The sequence below is a fragment of the Anser cygnoides genome, chromosome 1 (assembly GCF_040182565.1).
Source record: "Anser cygnoides isolate HZ-2024a breed goose chromosome 1, Taihu_goose_T2T_genome, whole genome shotgun sequence".
Lineage (NCBI taxonomy): Eukaryota > Metazoa > Chordata > Aves > Anseriformes > Anatidae > Anser > Anser cygnoides.
Genome location: NC_089873.1, coordinates 148,081,554 through 148,095,717, shown reverse-complemented (window position 1 = coordinate 148,095,717; position 14,164 = coordinate 148,081,554). Strand labels below are relative to the sequence as shown.

Sequence of the window (14,164 nt, the reverse complement as noted above, 5' to 3'; positions counted from 1 at the left end):
TTGTACTTTCTAGCCCCTTGTCCCCCATGCACCCCATCAGGGTGAAACATCCCTTTTCAAAGCAAAGTCCTCAGGCACATTTGCTACCCAAATCCTATTTAAGTACTTGTGCTAAGGGCATTGTTCTGCTTCGGTGAAGCCTGAGGATCGAGGTGAAACTCAAGACAGAAGTGGACCGTGTAAGGTGCTGAGGTGGCTGAGGAGAGGCCCTCCTCTGGTAACAGTGACAGTTGTTGGGTTGTACCAGCATGTCTTCGTCAAGCCAAGTAGCACCTTGGGAGCAGGCACGGAGCTCGTTTAACAGAGCAGCATGCAAGAGAGAGATGAAAGTCCATGTTTGTGTGCAGCGTGACTGTGCTTAGAGAGTGTCATTATTCTGTAGAATATGAGAGACTTTGTCCTTAGGCTTTGCAATCAGTGTTTATTTGTCCTTTACAAAACTTTCATCCTGTGCCAAGGTGCCTACCGTGCCCAAGGCTCAAAGGCTTCATACTCGTTCCTTTTTCTGTAACATTGTCTCTGCCACAGTGCTAAAAGGGTGTGAGTGAAACGTCTGCTTGAGTGTTTCTCTTGCTGATGTCACTTTGGGCCTAACAAGGTTTTGGGCCTAACAAGGCCTAACAAGGCCCATAACCAACTCTACGGCCAGCAAGAAAAGACAGAATAAAAGCACACTTTTTTATGTACACTAAATATTTTGGTGCAATTTCACCTATCAAAATTCAAACAGGTCATGAGAGCTAGGCAAATGGTAGAGCACACATCTGCTGTGCAAACTGGTGGATTTTAAAATACCAAAACTCCTTATGGTAAGCAAATACTGAGGATAACAATTTCTTCACAGAAAGAGTGGTTAGGCATTGGAACAGGCTGCCCAGGGAAGTGGAGTCACCATCCCTGGAGGTATTTAAGAGGCATGGTTTAGTAGTGGGACTTCATAATGTTAGGTAGATGGTTGGACTTGATAATATTAAGAGTCTTTTCCAACCTAAATGATTATATGATTATTCTGTGAATAAGAAAGTAGGGCATTGCTCAGGCTTAGTCCAAGATACAGTATCTGGGCAAGATCCTCTTGTGCGTGAGGTACTAGGTCTTGAAAAAAGGAGGCTTTTCTAAACTAAAATATAGAAAGCCTGAGAAGAAGCACAGCAGCAGCTTTTACATGTACAAAAAAAGAAAATGCTGCAGAGAAGTAGGAGCTAATTGGATCTTCATGTCTGCGGTGAGGGTAAAAAGACACAGCCCATCTCATTTGCAGCAAGGAAGGTTCAAGGAGATCTCAGGGAAAACCTTCTGCCTTTGTGGTTAGAAAAATCCTCTAGTAGAAGTTATCTCGGGAGCAGTGAAGTCTCAAAATCAGTAGTCCTTCAGAAATGAGAAGTAAGTAGCTGAGGCTGCCCTAGAGAACAAAGGCAGACAAGCTGGCCTTCTTTGTGGCATCCTACAGCATGGCAGGGAAACACACTTCTGCAGGTGCCGTGTCCAAATGGAGCTGATTTTCAGCTGAAGAACTGAACAGTATGGGCAGGTCCTCAGACTGCAAGGCCCTGTCAGCAGCTATCCCCATGGAGTGGTTTGAGCCAAAAAGAAAGCAAATCATTCCAGAATGAAGTGGAAATTGATGCCTTTGTGAAAGTTTTGCCTGGCTGAGTGCTTGTGACAGAGACTGGATTTTGTGTACCCCAGAGGTGCCATCCAGGACCTCTGCATCTGTGCAGGACACCTGCTTACAGGCTCCACTGGCTCCAAATCTTCAGCTCCACGCTGCCCTTGTGGTAGCTTTGCTGCCATGAGGCACCTGCAAGCTGCCAGGGTGGCACTGCTGCGACACAGTGGCTCTTGCTTTTTTAACATTGTCCTTTGCTGACACCGAGCCCAGGCTTTGCTCGTAGCGGTTTTGTTTTCTCATGAGTTAGCGACCTTTGCACTGCAGTGTTCCTCATTTAGCAGCTGCCCCAGAGCCCTGCAGAGAAACCAGAGGGAGATTCTTGGTGAGCGTGGAGGATGGCAGTGACGGGTCACCTTGGAGCAGTGTGGCTTCTTCCCCTTGTCCTCCTTTTCCTGCAGACGGTGCAGACAGGTACAGCCTTCACTTTAACTCTTCTTCGTACTGCTTTGTCTCAACCACACAGGTAATTAATTATTCGCCATCATTTGTGCTCTGTGAAGCAGGGTGACATCAGGAAAAAAACTGGTAATTCTGTTTTCTTACTCACCTTGCTCCCATTTGCCTGCTACAGTGCAACAATATCCATGGCTGAGTCACTGGGGAAATACTATTTCAGACTGAAATGACTGTGTCAGAGTAAAGGATGGGGTTAATACATCAGTACTCTGTGCTTTCAAACTGACTGCATTGTCAATGTCAATTCCTAAGCTACTGGGTGACAAAAAGAACCCACGGGGTTTAAAAGTGCAGAGGGGAGCCAGGACTCCACACCATTACCCAGTGTGCTTCTGTAAGTTTCAGCACAAGTGTCACATCCCCGCTTGAGGAAGCATCCTACCTGTGCTTTGAAGTTGGAGCCTAAGATGCTTCTCTGCGGAGTAAGAGTATGGATCATGCTGCAGACGTGATGTACGCCTTGTTGGTTAATTTTGTTGTAAAAGTCACTTATGGATTACAGAGGAATGGTTGGACACAGCTGAATAAACACCTGAGCAAACCAAATAAAAAGAACTGGCATTAAGAGGGATTTTTTTTTTTTCACATCCCAGAGATGAGGTGAGAAAGGTCCCCAGTGGGAGACCCATTGTCCTGAGAGTCTTCAGGATGTTTCAGGGAAAATTTTCTCATACAAGCATGTAGAAAGCAACTTTGGGCTATTCTGCCTTTGATTCTAATGAACAGGCTGGAAGTGGTTATTAATACAAAGAGTGAAGATGACTTTAATAAAAGCGATTATAAAATGATAGAGCTCATGAGGAAAGTAAAGAAAAAGAACAAGAGGAGAAAATGAATGTATATTTAAAAGAGAGAAAAGACATAATACTTCTATATAAAAAATGCTTATGATACATATCCAAACTACCCCAAGGTCAAGAAAGGACAGGAGGATTAATTAAAATCATGAGCTGCTTCAAGACTTTACCCACAGAAGGAAGCACAGGAAAAAAATTATCAGTTCAATTCACTGAGGATCAGTATAAAAGAGTTGCAGATATCCTGGCATAAAAGCAGAAAAGCTAAGGCTTAAATAATATAAGATAAACATGATACGAAAATCAAGAGCTGATCTAAGAATACAAATATAGGAAGAGAGACCAAGGAGAATGTTAGGCTGCTCCCAATAGGGAAGAAAATCTTTGTTCCTTAAGATATCAGATTATTTGTGTGCAGCAAGGAGAAAAGAAACTGCTGAGTTGCACCAGTCAGAAACAAATCACATCACCCCCGTCTCATTTCCTCCAAGGACAGGATAACAGGCTACAAAAGATGCAGTACATCCCCATGATTTTATATAATAGCAGACATCATAGTAGGCAGAACAACATGGTCTGAATTAAACTCCTGAGAGGTTGTTTTGAAACTGTGCTAGTCAGTGCTTCACTGTCCAAGGAAAGATGGTGCAGAGTGCAGGGCTCCACACAGGTGAGCCTTAGGACCTCCGATATTCAGTATCTTCCCGTGACATGAAGGATAGGAGAGAGGGTTTACCTATGGCATTTGTAGGAGATTCCAGATTAGAAGGATGACCATAAATCAAGATGAGAGTTCCAGACAATCTTGTGAAACCGGAACAGTGGTCCAACATAAATAGGAGGCAAGTCATAGGAGCAAAAACAAAATACCTCCCTTAGCCCCACTATGCATAACCGAAGAAGTTTGTGAAATATGTAACAACAGGAGGAAGGGAATTAAGTCTTCTCCATTTTCACTAAGACAAACAGCTAGACAAGAAGTAGTGGGATCGCACCATACTGTGGGAGACTCAGGATAGATATTATTATTATACTTTTTAGATATTAGAAGCGTAGGTAAGGGATGAATTAGGCTGCATGGATGAGCTGTGGAAACTCATCACAGACCTGTAGGAAGAGGTTAGACAACATCTGTTAGGACTGGATTACCTCTCCTTGCTCTCACGCCATTAGGAAGACTGCTCCCATTCTGCCCGTGACCCTGCAATGTCAGGGACCGCACTAAGGCAAGTAGTATGAACCATCTAAGGATGGAAAAGGAATAGCGTGAGGGTCTACTATTGTCCAATATTTTATTTTTTACTGATACCTTAGTTGTTGCTAGTTTGTTATTCTCTTTCCCTTCTGGTGAGTATGGATTATCTCAGCCTGTGTCATCAAAGAGCTGCCAGTTATAGCCGGGAAGCTATCACAACATAAGATGTGAATGATAGCTGTCTCCCTCATGTTGACAGCTTACAGGTTTCTTAAAAATGCTTGTTGTGATGGCTGTGATTACTAGAGGTCTTTGACAGGAATTGCACAACAGAACTACACAGAATGGTGAGGGCTTTGACTAGTGCTTGTGAGCAAGACTTCATGAGCTGCTTGTGCTTTTATGAAATCACGATGAATATGGAACCTGCCTATATATTTGCCTCCTTTGCAGTCCTATCAGACACGTGCAAGGACAACAATGGGAACTGTGGGCAGTTCTGCAAAGATGAAGGTGAAAGAGTAGTATGTTCCTGTGTTGCTGGCTATGCTCTGGATGATGACAACAAAACCTGCGTTCCTGTAGGTAGGAAGCCACACTTAAAGTTCATTCTATGGGATGCACATCGCATTTTCACTGTAACTTGGAAGTGCTGGTATGCTGCAGTGCTGCTGTAGCATGAGGAATAATGTTCACTGATGAAACCTTTCACATGGCTTGCTTGAAATGTTACCAACAAAAAGAAAAAGGTCTTAGTGAGAAGACATCATTTAACCAATATCAAATGGTACAACTGTGAGAAATGTGCAGTGACCAAAATAGCGCACCAAAGTCTTCTATGCAAATGTGTATGTTTTCAGAGCAGACTGCAAAACCCATGTTCCAACGGGTCTGAAGCCACATGAGACACTGGTGGTTACAACAGGGCTGGGATTTCTCTTCTCCAATAGACTGGAGCAGTTGTCTCATGCTTCAGAAAATTTTGCTAGAAAAGAACAGTTTGCATTTCTCATTGGTGAAAATTGGTTTCTATCTTCAAGGCCTCCAGTGTGTGCTGCACATCTGGAGATCAGAATGAGTAGGAACCCAAGAAACTTCTCCCTTTACAAGATGCAGTTCACAAGGACTCATAATTTCAGCAGTAGCGACACAATGTGACTGCAGTTATATCTCACTTGTTTCCCTTCAAATATAATCTGATCAATTTAAAAAGAATAATACCTGCCTTTCTTCTTCTTTCTAAAAACTAGTTTTCTATAGTTAACATATAGTAACTTAAAAAAATAACTTCCAGCATTGAACTTAAACCCATCAGTTTCACCTGCAGTCAGGCAAAGTGCACATTAACAATTATTAATCTTACTGTATTCTTCTCTCCGTCTGATGATATTTGTTATAAGTCCTTTGTTATTTAATACCAATTTTCTGTCATGAGCTTATAATTTCTAATATAGAATACTTTACCCAGTCTCCCAAATACAAAAGTTATAAGCAGATACATGAAAATTTACAGCAGGTACATGAAAATAACTATGCCAGTAACGGAAGTTAACTTCTAAATAGTTTGGAAATGCTGAACCCATGAGCAAGTTTTAGAACAAGATTTTTTTATTATTATTATTTTATTTTTTCTTTTTACAACCATCCTGGTCCCCTTCTTTCACACTTGTGATATTTTTGTTAATGTCATGAAAATTCTTGCCTAGCCAACCCTGATAAGTATACCTGAGTATCTAATTTGATTGCCATAATAAATTGTGTCAGCTTTTGTCAAAGAGTTTTCCTTGAACTCTGAAGTAAGTTTTCCCTCATTTTCACAAAGACTTGATTCCCTGAAAGCAACCTGTTTTTTCCTGCAAACAATTTTCCTCCCCTAAAGGTGTCTATCTATAACTCTAAAGGCAGTTTTGACTGCAAGACCCATGTTTTAGCAAGTTTGAATCACTTCTTGTTGTAAAGAACAACAAGAGGTGCACTGAAAGTTCCTTTATTGGCCACAAAGCTGTCTATTGCACTGGGGGCTGTCAGACCAGCTCTAATGAGTCTCACTGTGGGAAGGTAACAGCAGCTGGGTCTTCACAGCTGTTTGTGTAGGGTTGCAGATGGGAAAGACTTGCTGCCAACAAGGGACGGGTGCCCCGAAGTCCCAGCACCATCTAGACATGGAGTACTAGTGTCTCAATTTTGCCTTTGCAGTCAAGTTCCCATGTGGTAAACTTCAGAGAAAGCATGAAGTGGGTCGAGAAAAAGTTACAGCAAGTCCAGATGCTCATCTTAAAAATGAGGAAAACACTGAGACCCCGAGCTACCATCCTGAGGTAACAGAGGAGGCTGGCAGTTTACCCAGCGCATGTCCATGGCAGGTAAGATGCCTTTGTCCTGAGAGGTTCAATGCCTGACCCCACTCAAATCACAGAATCATTAAGGTTGGAAGAGCCCTCCAAGATCACCTGGTCCAACCATCACCCTACTACCTATGTCACCCACTAAACCATGTCCCTAAGCACCACGTCCAGCCTCTCCTTGAACACCCCCAGGATCAAGCACAATGCTGAGAGGAGGAGGCTAGGAGAGAACTAAGGTTGCAGATACTGGCCATAAAGCTGGGCTTCTCCACAGTTCCCTGCCAGCCACCCAGATACTTGGGTTGCAACATGGCAGTTTTGAAAGAATGGCTGGAGTTGTTGTTATGACCAAGACTGAAGTGAAACAACAACAAAAAAAACAAACAAACAAAAAAAAAAAAAACAAAAAAAAAACAAAATAACCAACCCATCCACAACAACTACAGCAAACAGCAAGGAATATTGCAGTTATAATATAAGCCAAATTTCTCTAAAATATAACAACCAAAAAACTGTTGGTAAAATAACTGAATATGCAGATTCTACTTTGAGATGAGAAAAAGGTCTGTCTTGACAAGTTTCCCACTGTGTTAGCTACACTTAAGTGTAGCTCTCACCGCCTCTGAATCAAGGATGCTTTTGATAGGAAATACATATGAAAATTTCTTCTTTAAGAAAACGGCTTGAATATTTGCTAGCTGTTCAGGATTTCTATGCACGTACATTTTTGCACTTTAGCTTTTTTGTCTCTCTTTGCAGGCTGTTCTGGTAGAGAAGCATGGTAGCTGGTTTTGTGGGGGGACAATCCTGAATGAGTATTTTATACTTACTGCAGCTCATTGCGTTACTGATTCTAAGGAATTACAGGTTATCGTTGGTAAGTGGTTGTCATTTTGTCCTTTACTATAAAAATAAGTGCTACAAAAACACGTCCTGAGTGTCCTTGTACAAGACACTGAACTATCCCAGATTTATTTCTCATTGTCTCATCTTGTCCCTTGACTAGCAATGAAATAAATGTTCAACCTGGTTGAATGGACAGTTCCTTTATGCCTGGTTTGGTCCAGTGTAGCTTGTATGTGATGCAAGCCAGGTATAAACCATGAAAGTGTGTGGGTCAGTGAGGCTGAGCTGAATTAGTTAATTGGTCTAACATTACAACTTCATGCAATTTTCTGTGCTGGCCAAACCTTGAAGACTTCCAGATGCCATGTTCAGACACTAGTAATAAATGTTTTGACAGCATGTAGATACTAGTCTGAGACTGTTCCATACTTGAAACCTTAAAATCATTATTTATCATGATATTTATCATAAATTATGTAATTTATGAAAAAAAGTAGTCTATCACAAATTCTAGACACTGAAAATGATATTCTGAGTCACAAAAATTTGCACTTGGCCTAAAACAGTAAAGCAAAATCTGTGTTTGTCTAAACACCAATTTTCTGTCAATTTAATTCCAAAAGAGTTCTCATATGAGTTGAGAATGAATAAATATAAATACACTTTTATATTTTTGTATGCAGAATGTTAATGTTTTAAAAGACAATATTTCCTGTTTAAGTCTGTTTGACTATGTTGCTCTACAAATGAGAGGGGCAAGATCCTACTCTTCTATACTGGAGTTTTGTTTGTACAACAATGAGTGCCACTGGGTATGTTGTAACGAAGGCCAAAACTTCAGATGAAAATTGTCATTGAGACCATCATTCTGACAGCAAACTTCCGATTTTAAACTTGCTTGGCACTTTGAGAGTCATATAAAAACCTCTCCAAAATGCATATAAAATGCTACAGAGTCAGGATACAGGCCAGCTCTAAAAAGTACTAAATGTACAATAAATGTACATTGTAAATGTAATGCTCTAAATGTAAAATAAAAATTTGTACAGTACAAATGTCTATACAAAGTGCAAGGTACTTTAGTCCCATCTTTTACTGAGGAGCTGCTTGGGCTTGCTGGTATTGTCTTGTTAACACCTGCTTTAAAAATCTGATACAGGGATGGTGGACAGAGAAGAGGAAGAGCCAAGTACTGTGACGCACAGAGTGGAAAAAATAATTCCAAATGCTGAATTTGATTCAAAATCTTTTGACAGTGACATAGCCCTTATCAAATTAAGCGAACCTATCACATTTTCTGAGGATGTTATCCCAGCATGCCTTCCAGAAGAAGACTTTGCTAATGATGTTCTGATGAACCAAACATTCGGAATTATCAGTGGCTTTGGGAACATCTTTGAACGTACGCAGCCGGTCAAAAGAATGAAAGTGCTTCGGGTCCCTTACGTGGACAGGAGAACTTGCAAGCATGCCCTTAAACATCTAGTCACAAGAAACATGTTCTGTGCAGGTTATAATAAAGATGGACAAGATGCTTGCCAAGGAGATGGAGGAGGCCCCCATGTAACCGAATACAATGGCACTTACTTCGTTACTGGTATTATCAGCTGGGGAGAAGGGTGTGGAAAAGAAGGAAAATATGGAATATACACTAAATTGTCAAGGTTCTTACCATGGGTAAGAAGTGTTTTGACACAAAACTCCTAACAGCTTGACGTTTAATCAACCTAATTGTCTTAGCCATCAGATCTGATCCCTAAATAATACTTTTCTCTTTGTAAAATGCCTGCTAAAGCTCTGAGAGTTAGCACTTCCATTAAGAGATGTCACCAGTTCCTTCATGAGCTCGTACCTGGTTTTCAGAAGGTGTGCTTGGACTTTGAACAGAGCTTGCTGATTTTGGACAATAATGGAATATCTTCAAATGCGATGTTTTAGGAGATCTTTTTGCTCTTACTAAGGTTGTCTGAATTTGTCTAAGGGGCTTTGGCTGTGCTGATAAACCTTCCATTGAAAAGTTGGAACTAACTCAACTTTCCTGTGGCAGTACCTGCTTTATAGAAGTAAACCTAGACAAGGATACCATCAAAGTAGGACACTACAAGAGCAGGCCAGCACTTCTAAAACTGGGGAAAAAAACAAACAAACAAACAAACAAAAGAAAAACCTGCTTAATCTTCTTGATTGTGTACAGAGAAAGAGCTGGAAAATGTGCAAACCAACTGTGTATCCACACATGAGTCTAAGTAACTGGGCATGTCACTGGTACTAATGCCTTGTTAGATGAAGTTAATTGCTTGACTTCCCATAGGACCCCCACTGAAACCTCCGTTTATAAATCAGCCCTAACCTCTACAGTAAGAGAGGCAAACATGACGTGTGGAGCTGTGGGTCACACGTGGACACGTTCCAGGGATATCAGAGAGGCCACTGCAAAGAGCTTGCACTTGCTGCTACATCCCCTCACTGCTGTCCAACTGTCCTCCTGCCCAGCCCCACATTACCACTTGCCCTGGCTCAGGGCAGCCCTAGTTTATTCATAGCCAATTCAAAAAGGCAGAGAAACCTTCAACAGGTTTCAATCACTGTCTTTAGCTCAACGTGCATTCAGAGGAAATCAGCCACATGAGCTTCTCCCTTCCTCACCTGTCAATTTCTGCTTCTACAACGAAACACCATCCTCATCCTACTCAGATGTTCAGTACCAGATGAGAACAAATTCTGTCTGCAGGGACAAATTTACCCCAGCTGCTTAATTGCACAGAAAATTGCAGTTCCCACCCAAGATACACATTACATTCTCTGTGCTCTGCCTATGTCAACCTTTAAAGTCCTCACGGAGAGGACAGAGTTGTAAGCAGCATTGAAAAGTCTGAATTCCAGATAAGCTCCAAGCACTTTCCTGTTTCCTTCTTGCCCCCTTCAGAGCATGTCAATGTTCTAGCAGTTTGCCTGAAAATTCTCCATCTAAGTTTCTATGTGAGCTGTCCTTAACCATTTTTATCCTGAAGTCCAGATTAGGTCACTGGGGAGATATAATCAGAGAAAACAGGAGGAAAATCATACAGTCCTCATTCAAACAGCAGGAACTCCAGAGGTTTTTTTCTGAGTTTTTCATGAAGGTTCAGGACAGGTCATCTTAGGGCAAAATTGGCCTCCCTACTAAACCCCCTTGATCTATCACTGAAGCTGTATCCAGGAGCTTGAGTGATATGGCAGTGTCTGTGCATAATCTGCCGTCTCTGGCTGTTTCATGACCAGTTTTATTGCTTGCAATTTTGGTAGGGAAACAAAATAAAGATGAAAGCAGGGGGAAAAGGTAAAGGAGCACCAAGGTGAAAGTAAAGAATGAATTCTTTTTTATAACAAGTATTAACAACACTTACTATTTTAGCAATGTGCATGCTGAAATATTAACACCAAATACTATTTTTAGCAATGTGCGCACAGAAATAGAAAAAGTCAGCACTTGCATTTGCAGAGATGTCAGTAACTCCAAGATGTTTTCTGTTTTCGCTGCCAGGCTGGCAGGAGACTTGCACAGCCTAGTGGTTAGGCTCAAAGAAAGCTCCTGTGGGTGCAGCATCCACTGGAGGGAATCAAACCTCCTGGGGTTTCATTCCTCCCCTGGGATGTCCTGCAATCTGCAACCAAGCCAGAAGGGCAGTGCTCATGCTCCTCCAAAATGACTGCAAGTCTCTTCAGCTTTTATAAATGGTGATGCCCTTCAAATGCAGCGAGAAAAAAATTTTTATTCCCTTTTCTTTTTTTTCTTTTTTTCCTTCTTTTTTTTTTTTTTCCCCTGCATATGGTGAACTGGTTGGCTACTATCCAGACATTTAACTGAATTATAACCCATTTTAACCGCACTAAGCATTAACCCTTTGCAGAGTATGTGTCTCCTCTGTTGGCTAGGCAAATTTCACCCGGCATTTTTGTGGCTTTTGTACACACAAGGACAGGTGCTGCTTATAAACAGGTGTACTAGTAAGTGTGCTTCATATAAGGAGAGTGTACATCAACAAATAAATTAACTTGTGTCACTCATTGCTAGCTCTTGACCAAGGCTATACATGATCACATTTACCTGTTTCAGACCAATTGATGTCTAAGTCTAGGCTGAGGGATGCAGTCTCATTTTGTTGATCCTGATCTGTTGCCTGCAAGTGATCATTTCTTCTTTAATTTCTTGTCCCCCGACCACAAGCTCCCCACCGAGGGCTGCTGGCAGCAAAGAGAAGAGGCAGCAGGGAGGTGGAGGCTGGAGCTGCTCCAGGAGGCTGGAGCACCTCCTGCCATGGGGCGGGAACACCACGGTCCCCTTCGCCTTGAACTATCTCCAGCACCCACAACACACAACCAACCACAGTGCCTGCGTGCCACTCATCAGGAGGACTCCCCCAGGTACAAACGTGGCTGTGAGCCCAGCCTTCAGCGTTCATTATTTGCTTAATGCAGGGGTGACATCTTCTGGAAAATAACTGCCGTCCCCTTTCGCTAGCTGAGGTGTGCATTTCCCAAAAGCGAGTGACAGTGACACTCAGCTGGTGGCTAGCCAGGGGCTGTGACATGATGGGGGCATGTCCCCATCACCACCTGGGCAGCCCGTCTGCAAACCTGCTTCTCCTGGCTGGGGCCAGGCTGCTGGGGGAGTACCTCTGAAGGGAACATGTGCTGAGGCAGGACCGCATAACCCAGGCACCACACCAGCAGAACCACAGAGTTTGCATCTGGCACCGCGTGCAGGCTGCAGTCACCTTTTCATGGGGGACAATCCTCAGCCACGTCTGCAGGAAACAGGGTTGGTGGACACACTGATGGAAAACATCTCCATGTGCTCACCGTGATATTTAAAGGAATGGAGAAAGAAATTCCAGTAACTCTTTATAAAGAAACGTGTGACGAAAGGACTGCCTTTCTAAACCCCTCTCTTTATGCAATCTTCCTTAATACGAAAGTTTGAAAGTAAGGCCTGTTGCAATAATGTCAATATGGAAAAAAAACAAAGTTGGTGCTGTAACAGGACTGAGTACACCGTGGCCCAAACAGCTGCTCAGTCAAGGCTTGTTTCATCTAAAAGGAAAACACGAACTTGAAAACTAAGGTCCAGGGAGAATACAGCTTCTGAAGCCCTGTGTTGGTGTTGCTAACCTGATTTGAATAAATAGCTCATACCTACAAGAACACGTTAGTTGACATAGGGTTGCAACGTGTAAGCAGTTTGTTTAAAAAAATAAATAAATGTTTGCAGATGCACATTTCTGCGCTGGGTTCTGCGAAGCCCTGTGCTGACATCAAGTGGTGACAGCTTTTTCATGTCAGTGTGCTGAGGGGAGCCAGCCTTGCTGTGCTGCTTGTGCACAGGGTGATATTCGTGCTCACGGGAGGACAGGGGCATATCAGAGATACGCTGTGACAAGAGGCAACAGTCCCCTGCTCTTCCTGGCCAAAAATCCCAGCTGGGACAGGTACAGTGGAGCCTGGTGGCCTCAGGAGGAGGGGAGCACAGAGCGCATATGTGAATCACAGAATCACAGAAGTGTAGGGGTTGGAAGGGACCTCAAGAGGTCATCGGGTCCAACCCCCCCACCAAAGCAGGTTCCTTAGAGCAGGCTGCCCAGGTAGGCGTCCAGACGGGCCTTGAATATCTCCAGAGAAGGAGACTCCACAGCCTCCCTGGGCAGCCTGTCCCAGTGCTCCGTCACCCTCACCGTGAACAAGTTCTTTCGCGTGTTGGTGCGGAACTTCCTGTGCTCCATTTTGCGGCCATTGCCCCTTGTCCTGTCCCCACAGACCTGAAGAAAGTTTGTCTCACAGCCCACCAAAGAGGATGGCAGGGCGTGCTAATTAGTTCTGCAGAAATAGCAGGAAGGGCAAAATAAATATGTGATGTTATGAACTGGCCATGAAAAAAAAAAATAATCAAGCTTGGTATTCAAAGGGTTTTAACTCCGAGTGAACTTTGGGAACAGCATCCCTGCAGAGATGGGGCAGGAAATACCTCCCTCAGTGCACTTTTATTATGGAGTTAATTTATTTGAAGAAGGCATTAGGGGCTGTGACGTGGGCTGCAATGTCAGCCCTGGGTTAGCAGGGACCAGCCTTGGTGAGGCAGGAGGTCTGCTTCAGCCCTGCATGCCCATCTCGCTACTCACTGAACCTGATCTTTAAAGCTCTGGTTGATGTGAAGTTTTATTTGGGGTTTTACCCACAAATTCTCATATCGATATGGTCTTTATGTTTCTAACTCAAGTTGAAGAACACTTTCCCCTTCCTGGCTGTTTCTCTGACTCTATGGATGGTTTCCTGCCCTTCCCTGGAGCTCCTTGAAATGGGACCCCAAAAACTCCCCACAGCACCATTGCCACTGAAGATCACAGCCCTTTCACGATAATACATCCACCCATCCTCTTGACCTGTGTCGGGACTGTCTGGGGTCTGCTCCATGATGATACCTCCTTTCACAGGCTCTGTGTTACCACCAGGAGCCGGAAGCTGGGAGGAAAAAAAAAAAAAAAAGGCAAACACAAATGCCATATCCTTTAAGATAAATTTCCCACAGGGGAAATATCAGGCTTGTTTAATTCACTGCAATGTCAAAAGCTGATGGGATTTGACTGGTGCAGCTAAGCTCCAAGGACAGAAGGCTTTCTATGCCCTGCCTTGGTAAAAGTTTTGTGAGGACAGCGTGTACAGCAGTCACACTGTAAAACCAATCCCTGCAGTCATCATCACCCAGATTGTGACAGTGCTTTGGTATGGCATGAAGAAATGCTCATATTTTTAATTTCTCCCCATTTGGTGATGGGAAAGGGAAGGCTGGGGGATGACAGGAATACCCCATATTTGTAGG

At 43.0% G+C, this 14,164-nt stretch overlaps 1 protein-coding gene across 1 annotated transcript; it reads left to right on the top strand.

Moving 5' to 3' along the window:
- Window positions 1-1,733: 1,733 nt before the first annotated feature.
- On the top strand, window positions 1,734-13,771 carry LOC106046431 (coagulation factor X-like). The gene is made up of 5 exons (XM_013197433.3): window positions 1,734-2,083; window positions 4,574-4,705; window positions 6,317-6,483; window positions 7,225-7,342; window positions 8,471-13,771. The coding sequence occupies exons 1-5, from the start codon at window positions 2,008-2,010 to the stop codon at window positions 9,016-9,018; spliced, it is 1,041 nt and encodes a 346-aa protein (XP_013052887.3). The 5' UTR covers window positions 1,734-2,007; the 3' UTR covers window positions 9,019-13,771.
- Window positions 13,772-14,164: the final 393 nt, after the last annotated feature.